General features: G+C 45.3%; 1 protein-coding gene across 1 annotated transcript; it reads left to right on the top strand.

Annotated features, from left to right (window-relative positions):
• Window positions 1–25: 25 nt before the first annotated feature.
• Window positions 26–26,073, top strand: LOC134079764 (sodium/potassium/calcium exchanger 3-like). The gene is made up of 17 exons (XM_062535840.1): window positions 26–134; window positions 3,403–3,492; window positions 10,636–10,712; window positions 11,719–11,793; window positions 12,327–12,411; window positions 12,850–12,953; window positions 13,305–13,379; window positions 13,731–13,756; window positions 13,881–13,934; window positions 14,225–14,364; window positions 16,383–16,546; window positions 18,936–19,137; window positions 20,085–20,251; window positions 22,433–22,547; window positions 22,895–23,007; window positions 23,254–23,319; window positions 23,527–26,073. Exons 1-17 carry the CDS (start codon window positions 26–28, stop codon window positions 23,632–23,634), a joined length of 1,770 nt encoding a protein of 589 aa, XP_062391824.1. The 3' UTR covers window positions 23,635–26,073.
• The last annotated feature ends 630 nt before the right edge of the window (window positions 26,074–26,703 follow it).

Here is a 26,703-nt window from a genome sequence, read left to right as displayed (position 1 = left end):
GGGAGTAACTGAAAGCGACGTCGGGATGAAGGCGGTGCTGAGGACCAGAAGACGGCGGCCGTTCCAGCGGTTCTGCTGCTGTGGACTTGCTCTGCTCGCTGTCGTCTGGTTCGCACAGGTCATGTACCTGTCAGGTGAGTCTCATTTTAAAGTAATTCCCAGATGTGGTGCCAATGTTGTTAACTAATCACGGCACAAGACTTAAATGACCTCCTCCTGAAAACCATACAGTTAAAAGACTTTATAAAAATATTTTTTTTTTAAATATTTGATTGTTTTTATTTATGGAGATACAGAACAAAAAAAGGATAGCATGCCACAGTGAGAAACACTTATTTCCATCATGGTCCCATCAGGATATTATCAATGTATTTTCAGTATCCTATATTTTTGTGAAGCAAAATTATATCTATTTGGTTAAACTAGCAACATTGTAATTCAAGTTATAGCATATTCTGATATTCAGAATGCACCATGGACACATCCAGTGTGTGATTTTAAAGGCGACGAGTTTGTAATTTTTGAGGAGATATGATGGTATTTTTGGCTTTCCACACTCCAGCTCTCTCCACCACCCTTAGATTCTCACACCTGCGTCACACCATTAGAGCCTCTTCCGTATTAGGGCTCCACTCACATCCCGAGATTCCCCCTGGACCTCAATCATCCAAATCTGCAACCAGCCCTGCATGCCACTGATGTGTTGTAGGATATGTGTGCTACTCAGCGTTGGACATCCTCACTGAATGCACAATGCATGATACAGGAAACGTGATGTGAAATGTGATGACACAACCACTGGTTGTTGATATAGGCTGCAAAAGAGTGTCAGAGGGGTTCATCAATCATGACACTGTTGGGATTTCTTGGAAAGTGAACGAGCAAGAGAGAGGGAGAGAGAGAGTACAATTAAGAGAAAGAGAGGGAGAGAGAGGGAGAGAGAGAGAGAGATGATTAATGTTTGGATTAGTGTGTCTCTGGAGTCTTAGTTTGTGTTCTCACAGCTCCTGCTGATTTCCATTATCGGTTTCTCTTTAATTAGGACCTGACAAAAAACCTCAACAATAAATCCACAGGTGATCAGCTTATCCTTTTGATTTAAGGCAGTAAAGAGGAAAAAGTCAGGAAGTGGCCGAGGGTGATGTAGGTGCAGCGTGTGTGTGTGTGTGTGTGCGTGTGTGAATGTGTGTATGTGTGTGTGCATGTGCTTGTGCATGTATGCCTGTGTGAATGTGAATGTGTGTGCGTGTGCATGTATGTGCGTGCATGTGCATGTGCGTGTGCGTGTGCGTGTGTGTGTGCGTGTGTCCACGCCTGTATGCCTCTGTGAGTATATGTATGTGAGCTTGTGTTCCCGTGTGTGTGCGTCGGTGTGTGCGCCTGTGTGACTGTGGCTACTTTCGTTGACCTTCTGTGTGTGGTTGCGTGTGTGAAAGCCTAGGTCTCTGGCCATGGTCCACTGTGTGTGTACCCCTTCATGAAATATTCAGGAAAAAAAAGCGCATTGAGGTTTTTGTCCTCTGAGGTAATACTCATTGCAGTCGTTACGGGGACTCTGACAGTTGCCAGTCTTCTGTCCGCTCTCTCTTTATGCTCTCCAAATCCATCATTGCCTCCATTGTCATGCAATTCATCTGACTCTTATTATTGCTCTCTCCATTCAAATCAGACAGATGGACTGAGATCATTAGGCTACTATTCAAATTGCACAATATCCACCCAGTGCCATTGAGCAGCAGTCCATCTGAGTGGCATGTTAACACCTAACGGGAGTTCTCGTCAGGTTTTTTCCCTATTTGGTACTGGCTTGAAGCCATACTGTTGCTCAGATGCTTTGGCGTGATGGAATATTAAGTACGCAGCCCAGGCAGACAGATGAGTCCATTGTTGATTCGTGACAATGCAAATCCGCAGCACCGTGTCGATCATTAAAAAATGCATAAACAAGATACTCCTCTTTCTCCCCCTTACTGGTCGGCCTCTTCTTCTTTTTCTTCTGTTGTTCAAAGCAACTTGTCTTCACTTTCTTAAAAAGGAATCTTAAATGCCATGCCGTGGTCGTTACCCACAGTGTTGTGCCTGTGTGTGTTTGTCATTATGCGGATGCCATCTGCCCTGCTTGGAGCCTCATTAGAATTTCAGGTCCTTCAGGTTCTTCATTGGCAGACATGAAAGCCATTTGTTTTGATTAATTTGAAAAAAAAAAACATATTTCTTTGGCTTTTTGCCTTTATTGTGACAGGATAGTGAGGAGAGAGAGAGAGAGAGAGACAGGTAGCAAGAGGGAGAGAGATGGGGTTGGATCGGGAAATGACTTGGGTAAGACTCGAACCTGGGACCCAAATGTGGTAAGGGTGCTGCAGCCAGTTGCACCAACGCGCCCCCAGCCACCCCTGTTGCCATTCTTTGCCAAGAGAGACCTAAGAGCTTGTGATAAACTGACTGAACTGGGAGAAATTGTTTGTGTTGGAGGTGGATTACAGAGTATAGTTGTGTGGTCTGGTGAGGCTAGGTGAGGGTGGGTGGGTGGGTGATTCAGGGGACTGATAGTCCTCCACGCGGCTCTTGGTATGTGGTCAATGTCATCACAACCCTGTCCAGGCTGAAGATGTAATCTGCAGAGGTCCTCGGGTTGACTCTTTCGCCTTATATAGGTTCATGGATTGGAATCTCAAATGCAACTCATTGTATACAGAGACAGGCAAGGCAAGGGACAGGGTATGCTGTATTGTGTCAAGCAGAGTGACACTGAACTGAGAGAACAGCACTGATGTCTTTGCTTTGTCTTGCACAACTGCAATTATATCGAATTCAATCGTATGTCAAAGCAACAGTATGTAACAATTTGCCTTTTTTGAGGTTTTTCAAAGGCAACCTTTGGTATGATCTTCAAACGAATTGTAATGGTACAGTATGTGGTCACATGAAGAGGAAATAAACAACCCAGACTTTTCCACTCGCTGTCAAGGCAATGCACTATGTAGGCTACTTGTGTGCTCCAGAACATCCCACATAAATGTAAGAAAATGTTTTGGCAAATTACATTTTATTGCTAAACAACTGGCCAAGTCAATTGATGGACATTACAGCATCTTGCCAAAGGTCTGCAGCTGGAAATTAGTCGGCTCACTAACACTGGCACTCTCACAGAAATGTTGATTAATGTTTGTTGTCCTTAGAAATAGATAAATTGAATGAAATGAAAAGTCTTCATGACACAACTTTTCCAGATATAATGCTAAAAAGACACCAATTTGCAAGGTGGTTTGGCACGCATTTTAGGAAGTTAGCTCATTGTTGTGTAAATGCACACTGTTGACAGTACGATTCCTCAACTTGCTCTTAATTTGCCTCTTTTTTCATCTTTCATCAGTCTGAGTGCTTTTTCCCTTTCAAACACAGAAACGAATCCCTCAGACGAGCTGTCCAGGCGGGAGTGGTCCAGTCGGAGGATACTTCAGGAGAATCACACTGAAGTGCAGCACTCTGGAGGTGAGGTCCTGCTGTCACTCTCTCTCTCTCTCTCTCTCTCTCTCTCTCTCTCTCTCTCTCTCTCCTGCATCCTCCCACAACACACTGACCATGACCCAGTGGACAGCCAGTGCTGGAGATACTGTACTTTACTACCTCCAGAACTGCTCTCTACTCAGGGAGAGATGTTGGCACAGTATTGGTGATGGACGGTCATATTTCGTTTGTCAACCTTTTTCAGTGAAAACAGAACGTGAAGTTTGGTTGCAGTTTAAGTGATAGATTGTGTGCGTATGCGTGCGTGCCTGTGTGTGTGTTTGTGTGTGCAAGAACATGTCCGCCTGTGTACGCAAGCCTCCTCTCCCTTACAAGTCCACGGCAAAGGTCGTCTTGGACCAGTGCTTGCGGTTGTCAGGAATCCGCGTTCTGTAAACGGAGCGTCACAAACTTGGCGGCCCGCGTGCAGGGGGGAGAGTTTTCAACGGAGAGTGCTTTCAGGAGCATGCCAGGCTTGTGCAATGGAAGAATGAGAGAAATAGATAAACAGTAAGTAAATACAGAGGTGGACTGTTGGGTCACTAAAAAAAAGTCTGCTCCATGCTGCCATGCTTCTCCACACCGAGATAAGACTCAGAAGAAAACAAGACACTTGCAACATTATCTTGGCTGGAAAAATCATATTTTATTGTGTCACAACACAACAGAAAACTTGCTTGGCCCTCGGTTCACTCTCTGGATACACTGGAGAATGTGTTTCTTTTCATGTGTGGAGGAAGGAGGTCATTCATACTTGTCAGACTGGGCTTGTCACAAAAGAGGCATGCGAGGGGAGGCTTTTATGAACATTTCACCACGAGTTCATTAGGACAGTTTATAAATGTAAAATAAATGCATTATGTGATCGACCTAAAATGTAACACAACAGTATTGAGACATAAACAGGGGTTGGGTGGTGGTGGTGGTGGTTTTGATATTCAGTCCTTTAGTTTTTTGTGACATTTTGAAATCTTATGGAGCGAGATCAAGAATCTCGGAGTCTCGGTTCCCAAAATAAAAACCACAAAGTGACGACTCTTCATGTCGGCAAACATGTCGTCGCCCTGTTTTGCGTGCGTCTGCTAATCCACCTCTGGAAAAGTACCCAGAACCAGCGGGGGAGCTCTGTGCCTTCGCTGGAGCACCTGCGACGCGGCGCTCATTTGGAATCCGTCCACCTGCCAGCTCCCGTGTCTGGGCTGTGTAACATTTGTCATCCCAGGCAGGAAAACACCTTGGCGTGTGTGTTTCCAGCCGAGGCCTACATCAAAGGTGAGCTTCGCCGTCCCATTGAGCTGCCCTGTCAGCTTGCTGTGGGTATCCTGACTACAATGAGGCAGGAGGAGGGGTGGGGGGGGGGCTGGTGTTTCTTCTACTGCCATGTCGCTTCAGGGGAAAACGCAGATGGTGGAGAAGAAAGACGTGGATGTAGATGTCAGGCGTAAAGTAAAGAGATGGCAGTACAGATTTCACAACGCCTGGCCAGTCTGCCACTTGCCTCCTTTTGAGTTGATCTGTGGGGGGTTTGTTGGCAGGCACAGAGCATATGACAGGTTGAAATCCTACAGTTTAAAAAAAGGGTGAAATGAGATGACAGGAGAGTTAGGGTATATCGTTGAAAAATAGACAATGGAAGGAGAGCATTGAAAGAATCAACCATGTTAGCCTCCATTTGTTAGGCTTGTTATTATGTTCAGTTTATCCGCCAGGAGAGCCTTGCAATCAAAACGTAATGATGGAAAGCTATTCTGCGGGCAGCAAGGAGGTCATCAATTCATTGGCAGTTATTAGTTTTGTGACAGAAGTGCCCAGAGCCACTAGTGTAGTAATCTCTGTCCCCACTGAGTGGAATGACTCCCTGTGATTATGTAACTACAGCCTAATCGAGCATCTCACTCTGCCCTCCAGGAATCTTAGCTGGCTGATTGGAGGATGATCCATCCATCCTTCCCTCTCCCTACATCCCTCACTCTCTCCCTCCCTCCCTCTCTCTCTCTCCTTCTCTTTTCTCTCACTCTCTCTCCAGCTCTCTCTTTCCACTCGTATTCTTGCTGTCTGCTTTCTTTTGGAGAAAAAAAAGAAGCGAGACGGCAGCCCCCATCTTCAGCCGAGCACCCTTTGAGGCCGCTGTTGCTAGGCAACTGAATGCTAAATTTTGAAAGTCTGTATTGCGAGCGCTCAAAGAGTGGAGCTTTAGACATGCTACCCTGTATAGAAAGACTAGATCAACAACGCCAACAACAAAAAAAAAACCAGTCTATTTTTAGAGGTGTCAATAATGATGGCCCTCGTGCTCTTTCGGCTTTCTCTCTGCTTGTTTTGGCAGCCAAATGGGCCTTTTCATTGAACTGATGAATTTTCCATTGAGATATTTTGGTATATTAGTCTCATGGAGAAAGGGAACCTGGCAAATACTCTAATAAAAAAATCCCTTCAAAATCCTGCTGTATTGTCAAGGGACTAATTCATCATCATTGAAAGCACAGTCCTTCAGCATAAAAGGGGGGTGGTCTCATGAAACGTTTGGGAATCAGGCTCACGAGGGTTTTTTATATGAACATGTAGTCCCTGATATGTGACTTTTCCTTCATCACTTTTTCTTCATCACGTCACATCTCTCTCTCTCTCTCTCTCTCTCTCTCTCTTCACATTTTCTCAGCTTTTTCCCCCATGTATAAATGTATTGGCTAGATGTCTGGTATGATAGCACAGAATAACAAAACCTCATCAGGCACTTGGTTTCAGTGTGTGACTGCTGAACAGGCCCTCGCTCAACGCATCTAGTTTGGTGAGATGGAGAGATGTAGAGCATTTTGCTAATCTCGGCTGGCATGTAATTTTGCCACCTACCTACTCACGCAGCGACTGTTACGTGATGGATGAGATCATGTGACTCGGGAATGTGGGCGGAGATTCATGCGAGTTTCGCCTCTTTTTCTGATTGCCAGGTATTGACCTTAATTGACCTTAATTTTCTCCGGCTCAGCTTGGCGGTGAAGGAGCGAGTGAAAAACAGATTTTCTCTCTCTGCGAGGGGTCTGCAGGCAGTCGCTGGTTTCCTCAGCTGCTCGGCTGGCGCGCTCCGAGCTCTGTGCTGAAAAGTCGAGCCCTCCTCGCACACACATACTCCTAGAGGAGAGAGAGCGAGCGAGCGAGACAAAAATAAACGGTTTTGTATTTCACACAAACCTCCACAGTGAAAGGGAATAGAAGTGTCATGTTGACAGATGTAACACAGGCTCTCTCTTTCTCTCATTCTTGCTGTCATTTTGTCATTCTCTCTTTCTCTCTCTCTCTCTCTCGCTCTCTCTCTCCACTGATGTCTGATACTGCTCTGCCGTGTTTTTCACTCAATATCTTAGCTGGATGCCAAGATACTGCTGATTGTTCGATCAATAATCTCTCTCTCACACTTACTCACTCACTCACTAATTTTCTCTCTCTCTCTCTCTCTCTCTCCCCCTCTATTTCTCCTTTCTCTCTCTCACGCATATTACACTCACACATCGGACTCAGATCTGGGCTTAGCTCTCCAGAGCTGTGTGTTAAAGCAAAATACTCGGCTGCCATCTTACATGCCCTTGCAGGTGCATATAGGCACACACAAAGCCCACCGTAGCACACTTCCTCACCCGTGAGTTCACATCACAGAGACCCTCATGCCCCTGCTCTGCTTGGATCAGCCTGGAATTTTATTTTTTTTAAATCTTAGTCTGCCCGAGCAAAGTAGTGCCGCCGTGAGGACGACCGACCCGACGGCAGTGACGGTAGTCGTGGTTACGAAGCCGTGTGGGAGTGCAGCTGTTGCCCCCTTCTCTTCCTCTCCGGCTTTTGAAATCTGCGGCGGCGGCGGCCCTTTGGCAGGGCTGCGCGGGCACAGACGCCACCGGGCACCAACGCCACCGGGCACCAGCTCTCTGAGCCGGGCCAGCTGCCCGAGCGACACTGGCACACAGAGAGAGGCTCGGACAGAAGCGCCGACTCCACGCTCGGGCCATCGGGGGCCGGAGGGGATGGAGAACGAGGAGGAGGGTGGAGGTGGTGCAGGAGGGCTGGGGTGGGGGGAGGGCAAACCAACGCGGCCCTGACGCAAACCCAGCCTGACAGGCTGCCCTAGGTGGCGCATGGTCAGGGCTGCCGCCGCTGCTGCTGCTGCTGTTTGCAGTGTAAATGGCTGCCGAGGTATGCAGGCTGCGCTTCACATGGCGTCTGATCCTGGGAGCCTCATTGTTCCAGCGGCTCTGGGCTGAGTCAGGCAGTGGGGCTCTGCTGCTCGCCTGGCACAGAGAGAGAGCAGGAGCAGGGGTAGGAGGAGGAGCAGCAGCAGGAGCAGGAGCAGGGGCAGGAGCAGGAGCAGGAGCAGGAGCAGGAGCAGGAGCAGGAGCAGGGGTTGGGGCAGGAGCAGGGGTAGGGGCAGGAGCAGGGGTAGGGGCAGGAGCAGGAGCAGGAGCAGGAGCAGGGGTAGGGGCAGGAGCAGGAGCAGGAGGAGCAGGGGTAGGAGCAGGGGTAGGGGCAGGAGCAGGAGCAGGAGGAGGAGCAGGAGGAGCAGGGCAGCCTGACAGGGTGAAGTCCTGGCCACTACCCTCTCATGGAGTATGCCGGCTCCTTCCTCTTTTGCCTGTGTCTCTCTCTCTCTCTCTCTCTTTCTTGCCCTCTCTCTCTATTTTCCTTTCCCCCCTCTCTTTCTTACCCCATCTCTCTTCTCCTCTCCCACTATCTCCCTCTCTCTCTCTCTTCCTCTCTTACTCTCTCAAGGACTCTCTCTTGAGAGTTGGTTGGAAAAAATAAATATTTTTAGAAATTGTGCTTCTGCGCTGTCTGTCATCCTGAGCACGCTCTCTCTCTCTCTCTCTCTCTCTCTCTCCCTCTATCCCTCTCTCTCCCTGTCTTTTTTCCATATTCCATAAATTAAGTCCATGGGAAAGACACATTTCCCCACCCCCTTTCTCACTCTGTTCACGCAGCCGCCATTGGCTCCCCACCGCTGCCAATCAACGAAAAAACCACTGCCCCGTGGGAGAGGGTCTCCATGGCAACTGCTTTTGCCAAAGCCGCTTGTCAGAATGTTCATCTGAGCCCTGTCTTCTTGGCCCGCCAAATTTGCATACAGTTTCTGCTCACTATTCAGTTCTTTGTGAGTGTGTGTGTGTGTGTGTGTGTGTGTGTGGGGGGGGGGGGGGGGGGGGGGGGGTTAGAGAGGGAGAGAGAGGGAGAGAGAGAGAGTATTTCTGTGTTGTGTGTGTGTGAGAGAGAGAGAAAGAAAGAGAGAGAGAGAGGGTATGTGTATGTATGTGTGTGTGAGAGAGAGATCGTGTGAGAGAGAAAGAGAGTGTGTGTATGCATGTGTGTGTGTGTGTGTGTGTGTGTGTGTGTGTGTGTGTGTGTGTGTGTGTGTGTGTGTGTGTGTATGTGTGTGTGTGTGTTGGTGGGGTTGTGGTGCATTTGGACGGGGGTCGTCCTGGAGACATGTGGGCAGGTTTTCAGCCGTGCGGCTGCTTCTGCTCCGTGTCCTTTTAAAGCCAAGCTCCAGGACGAGCAGCAGCGGAAAGGGGAGGAAGTGGACCCACTGCAGATGTCCTTGTCCAGCGTGTGTGTGTGTGTGTGTGTGTGTGTGTGTGTGTGTGTGTGCGCGGCGTGCTTCTCCTCCACACAAGATAAGATAGAGAGAGAAGAGAGGGGAGCCAGCAGTGTGGTCTCGACGCCTTCCTCCGCTGCATCTCTCTGGTGGAGGTCTGGAGGAGAGAGCTCGTGCTCGCGCTCGCGCTCGTGCTCGGATGCGGTTGCTTAATCCCTCAGTTGGTCCACTCCCTGTTCCAGCTTGACAGCTGGTCTTGCAGACAAACCCAAGCCTGTGTGTGTGTGTGTGTGTGTGTGTGTGTGTGTGTGTGTGTGTGTGTGTGTGTGTGTGTTCTGTGTCTTACTACTCAGTGGTAAACAGAGAGTAGCCACGAGAAGACTGTGTTTTGGAGACATGGCAGTGATGAGAACCTATAGAGAACCTATAAACCTATGCACATTCCATGGACACTGTCCATAAGTCATCCAATATATTTTTTCTTACATGTAGACAGGCACACACACATACAGGCACACACACACACACACACACAAAGGCGTTTCATTTCACCAGTTCCCCATTGGCCATATGGTATCATCTCATTTATGCGAGTGTATTCCATACGGACGCCGTGATCAGGAACTGCTCGCTTTTGATCACATGACAGCAGCCCTTTTTTTTTTAATCCACGGGGAGGCCTGGGTTAGCGCGTTAACATTTGCTGGCCGTGCCTTTCTGTGGCGGAGAAGGCAGGGGTCTTGGGGCAAGAGGGGGGAGTGGGTGTGTGGGTGTGTGTATGCGGGGGGATGGGGGGTGGGGGGTGGGTCTGTGGCGACGCGAGCTCCACCGCTGCTATAAATAGCTCGGGCTCGCCGGTCGTTAAAGTTCATTTTCCCCTCTGCTTCGCTGTGTGATTCAGATCTGCCCCTCGTCTCTGAAGACTGCGGTCACAGCCGAGCTCAGAGAGGGAGCGAGTGGGGGGTCCAGGAGCCGCACATATGCTGGGAGTCACCTGATAAGGCACAACTGAAGAGCGCACACACACACACACACACACACACACACGCGCGCTGGCACAGAGAGTGTATTATTCTTGCACTGCCATGACAATAGGAAAGCTACATAAATGTTGCCATTGATTAGTTTTGCTTAATCGATTTCTGTAAGTCTATATGAAGTGTGAAGACTTGGAAGACCATGTGGAGGATGACTGTCGAAAAGCTTTGTTTTGTCATTGTGGAGAATACTGCGCTTTCTGATCTGATCACGTTCTCCTCTGAATACCGTAGTTGTCATAATTAGCCTGTGCTTGTGTGTGTATTTGAGCTACCTGCCATGAGCAAAGGTCTGATGCATTGTACATGCACTGCATGCATCGTAATGAGCTACAAACCAGAGCGTCCCTTCGGACTCGTGGTACTCTAGTAATGAGACATGAATATTCTCATTTATGCCTCTGCTTTTCCCTCTCCCTTTCCCTCTCTCTCTCTCTCTCTATCTCTCTCGTCTCTTTCTCTTTCTTCTCTTTCTCTCGCTCTCTATGTCTCTGTCTCTCTCTTTGTTCTTCTCAGCCATCAGTGAGTTCCCTGCGGACATCTTCACCAAGGAGGAGCGACGGAAGGGGGCGGTTTTGCTGCACGTGTTGGGTGTGAGTGCTCACCCACTGTCCATCCCCCTCTCCCCTGTGTGTGTGTGTGTGTGTGTGTCTGTGTGTGTGTGTGTGTGTCTGTGTGTGTGTGTGTGTGTCTGTGTGTGTGTGTGTGTGTGTGTGTGTGTGTGTGTGTGTATGTGTGTGAGAGAGAGTGACCTGCCTCACAGGTCACCCCCATCACACAACAACCACACTGGTCATGTAATTTTACACATCATTAGAGGTTTTACCAGCTCATCAAGCATCATTAAAACAAAATAACTCATCATAACCAGCAGAAGCTTTGATGCCTCGCGCAGACACACACAGACACACACAGACACACAGACAGACACAGACACACACACACACACACACACACACACACACACACACACACACACACACACACACACAAACCAAAAAAGAGACAGAGGCAGACAGAGACCCAATCTTTTCTGCATTTCATGTGTCACATATCCCAGATCTCATATCGAGATCACTGGCTTAACACATCAGACGTGCTGCAGCTTGAATCACGCAGGAAACACCTCGCCGCTGCGTCTAGCACCTAATGGATGCTTACATAGGAAGGCTTTTTTTAATCCCATGCAATACAGCGCTGACAATGCAGCACTGACAACACAACACTGACAATGACAACACAGCACTGACAACACAGCACTGACAACGCTGCACTGACAACGCCGCACTGACAACACAGCACTGACAGCGCAGCACTGACAATGACAACACAACACTGACAATGCTGCACTGACAACACAACACTGACAGCACAGCACTGACAACGCAACACTGACAACACAACACTGACAGCACAACACTGACAACACAACACTGACAACACAGCACTGACAACACAAAACTGACTAGTTTGCAATGGCCATGAATAGTCAGTTTGATTTATTAGAAAACACTCTGTTACTCTTATTTAGCCTAATTGTTACCTATTTGTCTTTTTTTTCTCCAAACGGCTGCTGTGTCCCCTCAACTCCTCTCCCAGGCCATCTACATGTTCTACGCTCTCGCTATTGTCTGTGATGACTTTTTCGTCCCCTCCCTGGAGAAAATCTCTGAGGTGAGAACCAACACCAATCATGCGCAGAGACAGAAATAGCAGAACGACCATGTGGTGCTACTTCTAGACAAGAACTGAGAAGACCAAATCCTCCATCAATTTGCACAAAACCAGACAGCCCAAACAGAACGAAAGCATCAGCTAAACTTGCAGAATACACAGACCAGGCGCTAAAATTAGCCCCTCTCCACCTTCACACTTCGTAACGAATAGTAGAATACATTTAGAGAGTGACACAAGTTTACACAGAAACAGTGCGTTGGGCAAATGAGATGGAAAATCACTCTGGAAAAGGAAAAAAAAACTCTGATTGAAGATGGATGACAAACTCAAGAAACCCCTTTTGTAATTGTTAGTTGGGTAATTGTTAATGTTGATTGAAGAATAACATGTCAAACTCAAGAAGGCCCCTTTGTACTGATTAGCTGTGTAAATGTTAACGTTGATTGAAGATCCAGATGCCGAACTCAAGAGAGCTCTTTGGTGCTGGTGAGCGGAGCGGTTGTTAATGTTCTCCTCCTCGTGTCTGGCAGAACCTGCAACTCAGTGAGGATGTAGCAGGGGCCACCTTCATGGCTGCAGGAAGCTCCGCCCCAGAACTCTTCACCTCTCTCATTGGTCAGTACACTTTCACTATACTCACCCTTCACCTCTCTCATTGGTCAGTACACTTTCACTATACTCACCCTTCACCTCTCTCATTGGTCAGTACACTTTCACTATACTCACCCTTCACCTCTCTCATTGGTCAGTACACTTTCACTATACTCACCCTTCACCTCTTTCATTGGTCAGTACACCCATGTGTAATGCATCATTCTGTAATGCTGTCATTTAGCCAGGACTTGCAAGGCCTTGAAGTGTGAATCTTTGTTACCTGTTTTCAAATGAGTCAGCCTTCTAATGTAAACTCTGAAAGCTTTGTGTATTTCAAAATGAAGCCACTAGATGTCAGCTTGGACATCTTACAATGAATCTCAGTCATTCCTGTCCTTTGAAAAAAGAATCGCTAAAGCACAGAGATGTCTTACTGGATATGTTTTCTGCCAATGCTAGGTGTGTTCATCACCAAGGGAGATGTGGGCGTTGGTACAATTGTGGGCTCTGCGGTCTTCAACATCCTGGTCATTATAGGTGTCTGTGGCATCTTTGCTGGACAGGTATGTGGCATTGTATTGTATTGTACTGAAAGAGTTGGAAAAGGACATCACAAAGCCATGGATGCTTCCAGCATAGCTAACAGCTCTGTACTCTTCAATTTCTCTGCACATAATCAAACAAACATACACACACACACACACACACACACACACACACACACACACACACACACAGGCATGCAGACACAAACACACACGCACACACACACACACACACACACTCACCTGGATAAAAAGGGCCCGTGGCTCCGTGGTGTGTGAGAGGGGAGGGGGTGGTTGTGTGTGCGCTGGCTCCAGGGTGCTGTTTGTTGACCAGCGGTGGCTCTCTGTTCCCCTGTCTGACCGGCACAGACGGTGGTGCTGACCTGGTGGTCTCTGTTCAGGGACTCGTCCTACTACCTCATCTCCGTGCTGGCTCTTATACTGGTGAGTGGAGCACGAGGTTGAGTGAAAAAAAAAAAAAAACAGGTTGTGTGTGGGCAGAGGAAACTGCTTTGGCAGCTAAAACACTTTGGTTTAGCTGTCACCTTTTCTTGTCTCATTCAAGCAATTACTTGGTTTAGTTGTCACCTTTTTTGGAAAATATTTATTTATTCTGAGATAATACCATAAATATCTATGCATGAGCTTATGTAAAATATTTATGTTTTCTCTACAATTATGTTATAAGTGGCAACAACATGAACTGACGTGTATTGTTTCAGAAATATAGACAGATGGGTATCTCAAGGAGATTATTTTTGAAATGCTTACATCAGACCTTTGTTTGTTTCATAGGTTATCTACGATGCGCGCGTTGTCTGGTAAGTTTGGCATAACATTCTGTCTGCCTGTGCGACTGCAGGAGACAGTTGGCCCTCCGTTTACTCAGCTGTCTTGGCCCGCCGTATCGCCGCATAGATCTCACGCTGTTGTCTCTCCTTCCAGGTGGGAATCGATGCTCCTCATCTCCATGTATGGGGTCTACATTCTTATAATGAAGTGAGTGGCTCCCGCTGGACAGCCTTGAGAATGGCTCTGCATGTGACTGAAAGTTTATACTGTTCCCTAAGATACTTATCCTAATGAACGCCCTCTCACAGGGGAATGGGCTCTTGATACACACCAGAGCCCTCTTGTTGGGTTGCGTTGTTTTTTAGTTTTTTTTGAGCGGAGAGTAAACCCTGGTCTGGACGCTGGGTACCTGTTTGGAGCGGCAGCTTTCTGTCTTCTTGTTTTTTTTAATTATTATTTTTTTTTTTTAAATCACTGTCGGTGTCCGTGTTTTTCAGGTTTAACACCCAGATCGCCGGCTTTGTGGCACGGCAATTCCGGGGTCCAGGGAGGTGCTGTTCGCGCAGAGGCCACCACCAGGATGAGGCAGGGGAAGACGGGGGGCCCTGCAACACCTCCATGGTGCTCCTGAGAAAAGGTTCCCCTCATTAGTTATCTTCAACTCCTCTGTGGTGCTCCTGACAAAAGGTTCCCCTCATTAGATATCTGCAAGACCTCCATGGTGCTCCTGACAAAAGGTTCCCCTCATTAGTTATCTGCAACTCCTCTGTGGTGCTCCTGACAAAAGGTTCCCCTCATTAGTTATCTGCAACACCTCCATGGTGCTCCTGAGAAAAGCTTCCCCCCATTAGTTATCTGTCTGCCAGGGACGGTCTTATCGGATGTCCTGACGGCGTGCCAGGTTTTTTTGTTGTTGTCGTGCCCGCTCAGGCAGCACTTCTTGGCTGTTTAGTCGATTGGGGTGACATCTTATTGACCTGTTTGCCTTGGCGTGTGTCGCTGCATCTCGTTTGCCGTGGGCCTATCTCTGTAATCGCTGTCCTGTTAGCCACTGTTGGCTGTGCGACTTAAGTCTCTCCTCTTCACTCCACCAGTGCATTGTGTTGTCTGTGTGTCTGTGTATGTGTGTGTGTGTGTGTGTGTGTGTGTGTGTGTGTACACTGCACTGTCACCCTGTATATGTTGGGCTGCTCTCTGTGTATAACATGCTGTCTTTCTGTGTACGTAACCTGGTATGGAAAGTCCCGTGCTCAAGTGTCCTCCAGGTTAATTCTATCCAGTCCTGGCCGCCCCTTGTGTTGTGTATGTTCTGACGCGCCGGTCTGTTTCTCCTCTCTTTTAACTTACAGATAATCTGTTCTGCGCTCTGTTTACACTGCGATCGCCGTTCTACGTCACTTCTTAGCCGGTCCATTTTGTTAGTGACGGTGATATCTGATACAGACTCCAGTCTGAGAACCGGTGGCCTCCGAGGGGTCTGTTGGCTCGAGCGCCGGTCCGAACCCCCGAGTCTGTTTTATATTCGGCTCCAACTGTTTTATTGTGTCGCCACATGTCAAAGCGAAGCACACAAAATGCCCCGGACGCTGTGGCCATGTGTACATTTCTGGCTCGTGACCCCGCATGTGTTCCATGTAAACATGCAATACATACAGTAGTCTTGTCATAACTGGAGATGGGAGAAGCATAAAAAGGTCAGTTGGATGATCTGAGCAGCTCATTAAAGTCCAGATGTCTGCCTCTCCCTGGTCTCTCATTTGTGTGGTGTCTTTCTCTCCTCTACCGCTCCTCTACCTCTCCTCCCCCTCTCTATTTCTCTCTCTCTCTTTCTCTTTCTTGCTCTTTCTATCTCGGATCATGCAGGAGGATTTTGGCATGGCAGATTTTTGTTTGGAGATCACATTTTGCACTGTGAGAACGTGTGATATTCATTAAATAAAAGAGGTTTAAACTTGCTCTCTCTTTCTTTCTCTCCCTATCTCTTACCCTTCTCTCTCTTTTCTACTGTCACTAACTAGGTGTCATGACGTTGGGGTGGGTTTCTAGGTGGTTGGGGAAAAGGGGCTTTATAAGCTGATGTCTTGGTTTAATGAGGAGGTGTCACCCATTTTCTGGTTGATAGTTTCACATTATTGTAAATGTGCAAGGTTAGTGCTTTTTAATGTTCTGGGAACAGTGTTGCTGACGTTGAGGTTGTGCTTTCAAAAACTGTATGTGTTTGATCGTGGGTATAGACTGGTGAGGTGTGATCAATATACAGTATATAATGGCTGTTTTTTTTTACCTGGGCAGGCGAAGTTGGCATTTCTTTTCAGTTAAAACTCCCACACAGCTAAAAATGAATGTCAGGATGTTGATATGATATCTATGTTTAAATCTCTGATGGAAACAAAAATTGTGCTAGAGAACACTTTCCACCAGCAAACTGAGAACGTGGCTCGACTCGAAAATGGTGTGTGAGGTGAGCAAGGGATTCATTCCAGTAAATTAATCTGTGTGAGAGTCTTCAGCTGCTGAAATCAACTGATTTTCCTCCCTGTGTTGTTTTTTCAGTGCTTTTCAAATGAGATTTTAAATGAAGGATTTAAAAGTCAACGTCTCTCTCTCTCTCTCCCTCTCTCTCTCTCTCTCTCTCTCTCTCCATTTTCTCCGCAGCTCAAAACTCGGGGCAGGACTCTCCGGTGGTGATGGTGGACGAGCTGCTCTCCCTGAACCCCCACCAGCTCTCCTTCTCCGACGCCAGCCTGCGCATCATGATCACGCCGCACTTCTCCCCGCGCACGCGCCTCAGCATGGCCGGACGCATGCTCATCAGCGAGGTGGGCACAAGGGGACAGCTGGGGTGGGCAGCGGTTCTCCCAGAACCAGAACCAGAACCGGGCAGTGGTTGTGGCGTGTCACAGGGGAATTGGTCTGACGAGAGCAGCTCTCAATCAAGCTTCTGATTTTGGTCTGATGGGAGCAGGCTGACTCTCAATCATGTGAAGCACAGTCACTTGTGTAACGAATACCTGCGTCTTTATATCGCTGTCTTGCTTTGGGATGCTGATTTTACAATGCCTGACAAAGATCTATGAGATTGAAAGTTGCGGAAAAAAAAGGTTCACTTGAGCGTCTAACAGTGTGCAGATCTTTCTTTTGATTTTTATCTTCAGTTAAGTTTTGATCGAGCACCTGAACATTTGGATGTGCGTACCCGGCACTCTGCTTTTTCTCTCCCAGAACTGGCCCGTGCTCTCTGTGTAAGACAGGTTCACAGGTAACAGTACGTATAAAGATAAGATAAAGATAGATAAAGTTATATACTAATTAGAGTGCATGAAAAATGCACTCTATTGTTCTTCCAACTATTCTTATTATTATTCTTCAACGCTTTTTGTGCTTTTAATGCGGCTTCAACGGTTTAACTTTGAAACTTCATTCAAACTGTGTCGCGTAGATCTTACTTCGGTGACTTGGGCTTTGTATTTTTCAACTTTGTAACTTTTATACTTTTTAAACTATTTAATTAAAACTATCAAAATTTCCCCATAGACTTAACATTATGATTATGACATCACCGATTAGAATCCTATGCCAGAAATCTCTCTCCCAGGCTTTTAGAATCCTATGCCAGAACTCTCAGGCTTCTAGAATCCTACTGTATGCCAGAACTCTCTCTCTCTCTCAGGCTGGCTCTGATAAGACTACAGGTCCTGTTCAACGGTTCCCTGTGCCCAAAACTGTTTCAAAATAAAAATCCTCACTACCATAATTCACTATCAAATCGTTCAACCATTTAAACTACTCAACTATTTAACTGTTCAGCCATTTTAACTGTCAGTTGTCATCAACTATTTAAACTACTCAACTATTTAACTGTTTGGCTATTCCAACTGTCCGTTTTCATCAACTATGACTCCCTCCAACTGTTTCTACTGCCTGAAATTAAATTCACTATTAAATAATTCAACTATTTAAACTACTCAACTATTTAACTGTTCAGACATTTTAACTGTCAGTTGTCATCAACTATTTAAACTACTCAACTATTTCAACTATTTAACTATTTATACTCAACTATTTAACTGTTTGGCTATTCCAACTGTCAGCTTTCATCAACTATGACTCCCTCCAACTGTTTCTACTGCCTGAAACTAAATTCACTATTAATGAATTCAACTATTTAAACTACTCAACTAATTAACTGTTCAGCCATTTTAACTGTCAGTTGTCATCAACTATGACTCCCTCCAACTGTTTCTACTGCCTGAAACTGTTTCAAAATAAAAGTCCTCACTAAAATAATTCACTATTAATTATTTCAACTATTTAAACTTCTCAACTATTTAACTGTTTGGCTATTTCAACTGTCAGCTTTCATCTATTAAGACTCCCACCAACTGTTTCCTCCGCCCCAAAACTGTTTCAAAATAAGTCCTCACTAAAATAATTTACTAATTAATTCAACTATTTAAACTACTCAACTATTTAACTGTTCAGCCATTTCACTTGCTAGTTGTCATCAACTATGACTCCCACCACCTGTTTCCTCTGCCCACGACTGTTTCAAAATAAGTCATTGGTACCATCATTTCATATTTAATAATTTAATTAAAAACTACGCAACTATTTAACTGTTCAGCCATTCCGAATTACAGTTGTCATAGCTCAACTATTTGAACTGCTCAACTGTTAAACTTTTTAACCATTACAACTTTTAATTGTCATCAACTATGACCCATCAGCCTTTTCTCTACTTCTCTTCTATCTTTGTGCTTGAATGATATTTGAAACATTATCTACGGTATTTTACTGAGCAGAAATGCTTCATTTTTCATGCACTCGTAATTCCCTGGAATTGCTTTCTCTAGTTATTGTATACTGTTGTAAAGCTACTGTGAGGGCCTTGTGATAAGGCTATATCATGTACTCTATGATGCTTTGAAACTACACGTCAATACCCCATCTTGTCCATTTTCTACGCTCTTTCCAAAGCTGCTACTGAATGTCCAGTACTGCTGACAGGAAGGAACACACAACACACTTGTTCACACTCTCAGTCCCCCCCCCCCCCGGGGAGGGTAGCGTCTGTCTCTTCTCTCTCTCTCTCTCTCTCTCTGATGATGCGGGAGAATTTTGGTCTGGAAATCATACTTAACTCTGTGAGACTGTGTTAAACTATCTCTCTCTTTCTCTATCTCTGCCCCCCCCCCCCCCCCCCTACAGAGGCAGCGTCTGCTGAGGGAGAGCAGGGGGGACACCCCGGTGAAGGGGCTGTGCTCTGGGGCCATGGAGAATGGCGGAAGCGTGGACCGCCAGGCCCTGGAGGACGGCTCCAACGGAGAGGGGGGAGGGAAAGGTGTCTGTGCCCAGCCAGAGGAGGAGGACGACGGGGGGGACGAGCCATTCAGACCCCTGAAGGTGCCAGGTGGGGAAGGAATGGCTGTCTGTTTCTTTGTTTGCTGTAGATGTTATCGTGCATTATCTACATAGGAAGACATGAAACTGCAATAAACACTTGATATTGTGTCCTAATGTCCTAATTTGAAAGCAAAGTGGAAAATCTTATATCTAACCAAAGTAATTTCCTGTATATTATCTGCATTGATAGACAAGCCGCAGGACAGTGGTATATGCAAGTTATAGGAAACAAAATCATATTAATAACACCATATTAACTGCCCCAGTGTATTAACCTCATAGCTGAAACAATTTTTGCAAAATCAATCAACCGAGGCTAATAGTCGGGAAATTACGGTAATGCTAATTTAATAACTAAGCAAAATCAGTTTGCTAATTTAACACCATGGACAAGACCTGAAGCGCAAACATTAATGAGTCAGATCAATGCTCCCTTATGTCACATGACCGCTCTAGTTTAGGTGTGAAAATCTTGCTTGTTGACAGACTTTGCACTTAGTCCACTATTCAAATTAGCACCCTCAAAGTTAAAGGGCAGTTCCATGTCACATTAAGTTCTAATGTTTATTTTATAAAAGCTTTGTACATTCTGGGCCATGTTCCCAGACATGGATTAAGCATAGTCTTTGACTAAAAGCTCTTATTTCTGTTTCTTATCCTCCTTTATGTGTTATCCTCATTCTCTGGTAGTATTTTTACGGATATTACCCATTAAAGTCTACTTCAGTCGTGTCTAGAAATACAATTTACCTCAATTACACACCCTGTATAATAATTGAAAAATTACACAGAGTGGTGTTCAAATTAACCTGTTTGCCAGGACTGCAGCATAATCATTTAATCAGTGATGAACTGTTAAGTGCTACACACACTATGCTGGCAAGATCATTATCTCGATGTGTTACTCAAGGCCGGGCACTGACAGTCTTGTGCCCGTGTTGTTTGCTTTGGCAGCGGGCTGCGGTGCCCGGGTGAAGTGGTTCGTGTCGTGGCCCCTGAGCGTGCTGCTGTACCTCACCGTGCCCAACTGTGTGTGGCCGCGCTGGCACCGCTGGTTCATGGTGACCTTCGCCACGTCCACCCTGTGGATCGCCATCTTCTCCTATCTCATGGTGTGGATGGTAAGGGCACAACGCCACGCCACTCCGCTCACCCGAGACTACACCGACGCCGTGCACCCATGGTGGCGCTCGGCTCACCTGACACTCCATAGATGCTGTGCACTCATGAGTCATGACAAGGACTGCTAATATTCTGACTGCACATACTTTATAGTCCTCTTACTGTTCCCCTCCTCAATGCGCAGAATCAGGGTGAGTTGGATGTTCTTATGCAAGACAGCGCATTAGAAGAGGTACAGTGCCTATAGAAAGTTATCATACCCTTTTGAAATAGTTACTTTTTTTGTCTTACAGCCTGAAATCAAAACCCATTTAAAAAAAAAATCTTTTCCAGTTTTATTTACAAATGTAGCTGTACAACATCAAAATAATGAAAAAAAAGTCAACAGTTCTGAAAATTAATAAAAAATTAAAAACTAGAATAACAGGGTTGGAAAAGTCATCATACCCCTGACTTAATACTTTGTCAAGCTTCCTTTTGCTTTCATTACAGCCATCAATCTGTTTGGATATGTCTCTATTATAGCTTTGCACACCTAGATAGGGGAATATTTGCCCAATTTTCCGTGCAGAATTGTTAAAATTTAGTCAAATTCTGTAGGGAATGGCGATGGACTGCTCTCTTCAAGTCAATCCACATATTTTCTATAGGATTTAAGTCAGGGCTCTGACTTAGCCACTCAAGGATATTCACCATCCTATCCTTAAGCCACTGCTTTGTTCTTTTGGCAGTATGTTTAGGATTTTTGTCGTGTTGGAAGGCGAATGACCTCCCCATCCTCAGCTGTTTAGGAGAGGGACGCAGGTTTTCCTCAAGAATTTTGGTGTACTTGGCAGCATCCATTTTCCCTTCTATCCTGACCAATTGCCCAGTCCCCGCTGAAGAGAAACATCCCCAAAACATAATGTTGCCCCCACCATGCTTCAAAGTAGGTATGGTGTGTTTTGGGTGTGTTTGGGTGTGTATACTGTGCTTGGTTAGCGCCTGGAGCTCAGTCCAAAAACTTCAATCTTAGTCTCCAAAAAGTTCGATCTTAGCCTCATCTGACCATATAAGCTTTTTCCACATGGTAGCAGAATATTCCAGATGTGTTTTTGCACTGAACTCCAAGCGCAATGTTTGGCGAAAACCAACACAGTACACCACCCAAAACACACCATACCTAGTGTGAAGCATGGTGGGGGCAACTTTATGTTGTGGGGATGTTTCTTTTCAGCGGGAACTGGGCAATTGGTCAGGATAGAAGGGAAAATGGATGCTGCCAAGTACACCCACATTCTTAAGGAAAACCTGCGTCCCTCTCCTAGACAGCTGAGGATGGGGAGGTCATTCGCCTTCCAACACGACAATAATCCTAAACATACTGCCAAAAGAACAAAGCAGTGGCTTAAGGATAGGATGGTGAATATCCTTGAGTGGCAAAGTCAGAGCCCTGACTTAAATCCTATAGAAAATATGTGGATTGGCTTGAAGATAGCAGTCCATCGTCATTCCCTACAGAATTTGACTAAATTTTAACATTTCTGTACGGAAAATTGGGCAAATATTCCCCTAGCTAGGTGTGCAAAGCTATAATAGAGACATATCCAAACAGATTGATGACTGTAATGAAAGCAAAAGGGAGCTTTACAAAGTATTAAGTCAGGGGTATGATGACTTTTCCAACCCTGTTATTCTAGTTTTTCATTTTTTATTAATTTTCAGAACTGTTTACTTTTTTTTCATTATTTTGATGTTGTACAGCTAAATTTGTTAATAAAACTGGAAAAGATTTTTTTTTAAATGGGTTTTGATTTCAGGCTGTAAGACAAAAAAAGTAACTATTTCAAAAGGGTATGATGACTTTCTATAGGCACTGTATATAAGTATAAGCATAAGTATACTTTTTTGATCCTGTGAGGGAAATTCGGTCTCTACGTTTATCCCAATTTGTGAATTAGTGAACAACACACACAGCACGCAGTGAATACACAGTGCGGTGAAGTGCCCAACCAGTGGCGCTCGGGGAGCAGTGAGTTTGCGTTTGTACTGTAGTCTGAAGATATTCCAACTCGAATCTCACAGACATCCATCCACATGCATGATGTATAAAAAGCCTTCAGAGCCCTTGTGCAACAAAATGAAATCCCAGACCTGATGGAGGCGCTGGATGTCATTGTCCACCTGTTGCTCCTGTTCAGGTCACCATCATCAGTGACACGCTCGACATCCCCGACTACATCATGGGCATCACGTTCCTGGCGGCCGGCACCAGTGTCCCAGACTGCATGGCCAGTCTGATCGTCGCACGTCAGGGTAGGATGACCAAAGAGCTCACTGTTCTTTTTCTTTATTATTATTATTTTAATCTTTCCTTTGGAGTGCCTAACACTGAACTGAACTGAAATTATAAGACATGTATAAAAAGAACAGGATAAAAAAGTTAAGACATTGCTAAGTCATTTCATCATTTCACTCTTCTTCCAGAGCTACACTGCCATATTTGACTTGTAACCATTTCTGTTCACGTCAGGAAAGTACATAATGTACCTTTAAAGCACTCCATTGTAGCTTATCTTCCATCTCAGTGACAAACATCAGTTGTGTGTGTGTTTGTCCGGGCTGAGAGTTGAGTCCATGTCTGTCCTGCTCTTTGTCCTCAGGCATGGGGGACATGGCAGTGTCCAACTCCATTGGCAGTAACATCTTTGACATCCTGCTTGGACTGGGCTTCCCGTGGGCTTTGCGCACCCTGGTGGTGGAACACGGCTCAACAGTATGGAATCTACATAGTCTAGCACCCCTTAACCCGTTTAATCTGTCCTCATTTATACATACACAAATGTAGAATTCTCATGTCTCTCTGTCTGTAGTCACTAACCAGTCAGCCACATCCCTCTGGGGAGACTGTGTTCTCTCATCGATTTGAGCGATGGAGAGCAGACTGTAGATGGGATTGTGATAGGCCTGCTGCACATTGCCTTGTAAGCACCATGTTGCTCCTATCTCTCCCTGTCATCAGGTGCCCATTAACAACAAAGGATTGGTGTACTCGGTCATCCTACTGCTCGCCTCTGTCTTCCTCACGGTGGGTACACGGGTACACACACACACACACACACACACACACACACACACACACACACACACACACACACACACATACAAACACTTACACACAGCATATCCCTGAGCACGAGAGAGAGGGATATAAACACAGAGAGAGATATATACTGGCAGGTCAGGCACCTGTAGTAGCTGGAGGATAATGATCCGTAGTTGTGTCGGTCCACAGGTGCTGAGCATCCACCTGAACCACTGGAAGCTGGACAAGCGGCTGGGCCTGGGGCTTATTTTCCTCTACTCCATCTTCCTGCTCTGCTCCATCTTCTTTGGGCTGTAGTGGCCACCGACACGACTACCAGCCGCTCCCCCCCAGGCCTGCCCCTTCTCCGCCACTCAAACCAACCACTACACAGACTAGTACCAAACCAAAAAAAAAATATATATAGAATTATGAAAGAAAAAGCAAATATTTATCTAGACGTGAATGTGTTGAAGGTCCAAGGCGGCAGGATGGGAGGGTGAACTTGCGCACACTGTATTTACTTAAACGTGGTCCTGTGGTGTATGTAGCCCACAGACCCACACTAGCACTTCAATAAGTTCATATATGGTATGCGGCAAACATGAGGACGCCTCTGTGCAATAGCGCATACGTTTCAGATTATTCAAAATGGTACACAGTCTTTTCTTTTGTCCATTCAATACTCTGTGTGTCCACTTTTAGACAGATTCGGTCTTCCTTTGCATGAAGGATTTCAGTGTTGTCTGTAGAGATGTTCTGCCATTCTTCAGAGACACTTTTTTCAGCTAGTCTTTGCCAGAGGGGTTTTGTGCTAAAATCATCACATTCCCACCTGTGTGCTATTAATTTTGCTTAAGAGCAAAAATCCTGCTGCTCACATTAAAGGTAAGACCATTTCTACTATTTTCATCATTTGGCATTGCAGTGATATTGCACAGGGGGCGTCCTCGTGTCTTCTGTGTGCTGTATGTAGTGTTGGAAATGTTGATGTCGGGCTGTAGGTCTTCACAGCATGCACAACACATGCGTCTCAAGAAAAGATAGTGACAGGTAGGAGTGACAGATCATCCGTGTTGCCTTGATGTTTGGAGCTCACTTGTCTGTTTATATTGTACACTCAAAATGGCGTGACTCTGTTGTGTTGTGATATTATGTATATTTTTTGCACTGTGTAGCAATATGGATGCTGTGGGGCCGACTCCCCCAGTGGTAAAATGCGGGGACAGTTTTTGAGATTTTTGAGAGGGTGTAATATTTTGAGAGATGCCTTTTACTGGTGGATTTACCACGCAGCGCAACATATAGAATTCACAATAAATATAAATGTTTGCCTCAAGCTTTTGACAGAAACAAAACAGAGAATTTATGGATTTGTAGAATTTTTAGGAGAGTATTTGTACTAGTTAGGTTACTACATGTTTGTTCTTACAGCGCGTGTCCAAATGTTTGATAAATGTTTGATAAATGTTTGTACAGGTTTTGTTCCAAAGGCTCTATATGTTTAGGTACGATTGATGTTTTAAAACACAGTAAGATGACGAAACCTTACAGTATAAAATTAACCTTAAAGTATAATTATATATGTATATGAATGTGTACAATACTACTTTTTGAGTGAGTTTCCCAAAACACTCACTTTTACTGTTGCTAAATGTTTACTAAATGTTTTATAAGAGGGAAATGTGAGAACTTAGATTTGTGATGCTTTTAATATTTATAAAGTCTGAACAATGATATTTAACAATATCATGAATTTAATTTATCCTTTCCAATTGAGATGTTTATCTTTGTCGCTTTGTCCAAATGCATACTGTAGCAGAGAGATCAAGCAGATGTAGAGATAGTTATGATCTAAACCAATAATGTTTGTATTAGAAGGATGCAATAGATCGCAAGTCTATTTTTCATAGTGCTATTTCAGACGTTACTAAAATATATTTGTTTAATAAATGGTGAGCCTGCCAGGAGTTCTTCCAAGAACAAATATTTTGGTGTTGTTGACTATGTACGATTTCTGTATTGGGGGATGGGTGGGGAACCTTTTTTTGCCTACAAGATCTGGTAGACGTGTCAGCTGATCTGTGAAAGATAAAAGAGGGAAGTGTGAGACTGAGACATCGGATTGTTGTGTGCGAGGTATTCCTGTGTTGTGTTATGCGCCGAGGATTACCTCCCAGTGTCAACATGACCTCTCCTTGAGCATCACATTGCTCTGTAGCTCAACCGACAGAGATAGTAAAGGTGAAGCAGTGACTACTATTACCTAGCTCCTCTCTCCACTATACAGTATGTCTGTGTGAGTTACCAAGCTCTTAAAATATACATTTCCTGGTTAGATATACTGTGCTGTTTTTATAACAACCACCCAAAGATTCACTGTTCCAAGTAAACTGGCTGCAATGGACAATAATAAAGACAATAATTGACTGTCCTTTTGACACAGGCCATTTTAACTCTTTTCAACTTTCAACCTCCTCTCCACAGCTCAGTAATTTCTGACGGAGACAAATGAGGTTTATACATGTAGCCCACTTATGTTGGTAGGCACCATCTTGTCTGTGTGTAACAAAGAGGTATATTGACAGTAGGCTCAGGTTGTATGCAAAGGTTTTGGCAGTGTACTGTTAAACATGTCTCTAACTGAATAAAAACATTTTGGGGTGCCAGACTTTCAGTAGCAGTGGACCACTAGCTTTTGAACCACTGAAGTGATCCTACAGAACTTTGTATGTTGTTGAGTGCAATAAACAAACTGTGCAATAATGTTCCATTGGTCATTTGTTGTGTTTGTATCTCCACACATTTTGTTTAGATTTCATGTCTAATCAAAAGTAGCATTTTTTTGTCTGGCAGCTAGTTGAAGATATTGTAGACTTGTATTCATCATTCTACATGTCACCAATAACTACTAATGATGATTACACATTTTGTGTGATAAAACTCACTCTCCCTAGGACTGAAACTGAAACAATAGTCAGCTGAACAGGCCAACACTGGAACATTTTGAAGGGGAATTTGACTCATACATAATTGATATGTAAATCACGATTATCACGCAATTCTTACTTGACTTCGCTCACAGAATTATGGCCCATTCTACCAGTTTGTGACTGATGTCATTTGTCACGATGGAACAAAGCAGTCAGGGTTTTTGGGGCAGCTACTGCCCTCTAGTGGGGACAGTGATAGAATCTCGTGAGGCAAAATGGGTGGAGCCACTGCTCTTTTGCTTAAACATCAGCGCCGGTTAAAATGCTTGGAGTGCTGCTGAACAGCTGCCCGTTATTGAAGAAGTCATCCTAACCATCTAGAGATGGGCATCAGGTCATTGGTGCTGAAAGAGGGTGTTCCCTCAAGCCAGATTTAACAAGACGTATACCTAAC

This window comes from Sardina pilchardus, chromosome 5, assembly GCF_963854185.1.
Source record: "Sardina pilchardus chromosome 5, fSarPil1.1, whole genome shotgun sequence".
Classification (NCBI taxonomy): Eukaryota; Metazoa; Chordata; class Actinopteri; order Clupeiformes; family Clupeidae; genus Sardina; species Sardina pilchardus.
The sequence above is the reverse complement of the archived record's forward strand: the minus strand, read 5'-3'. Positions and strand labels throughout refer to the sequence as shown.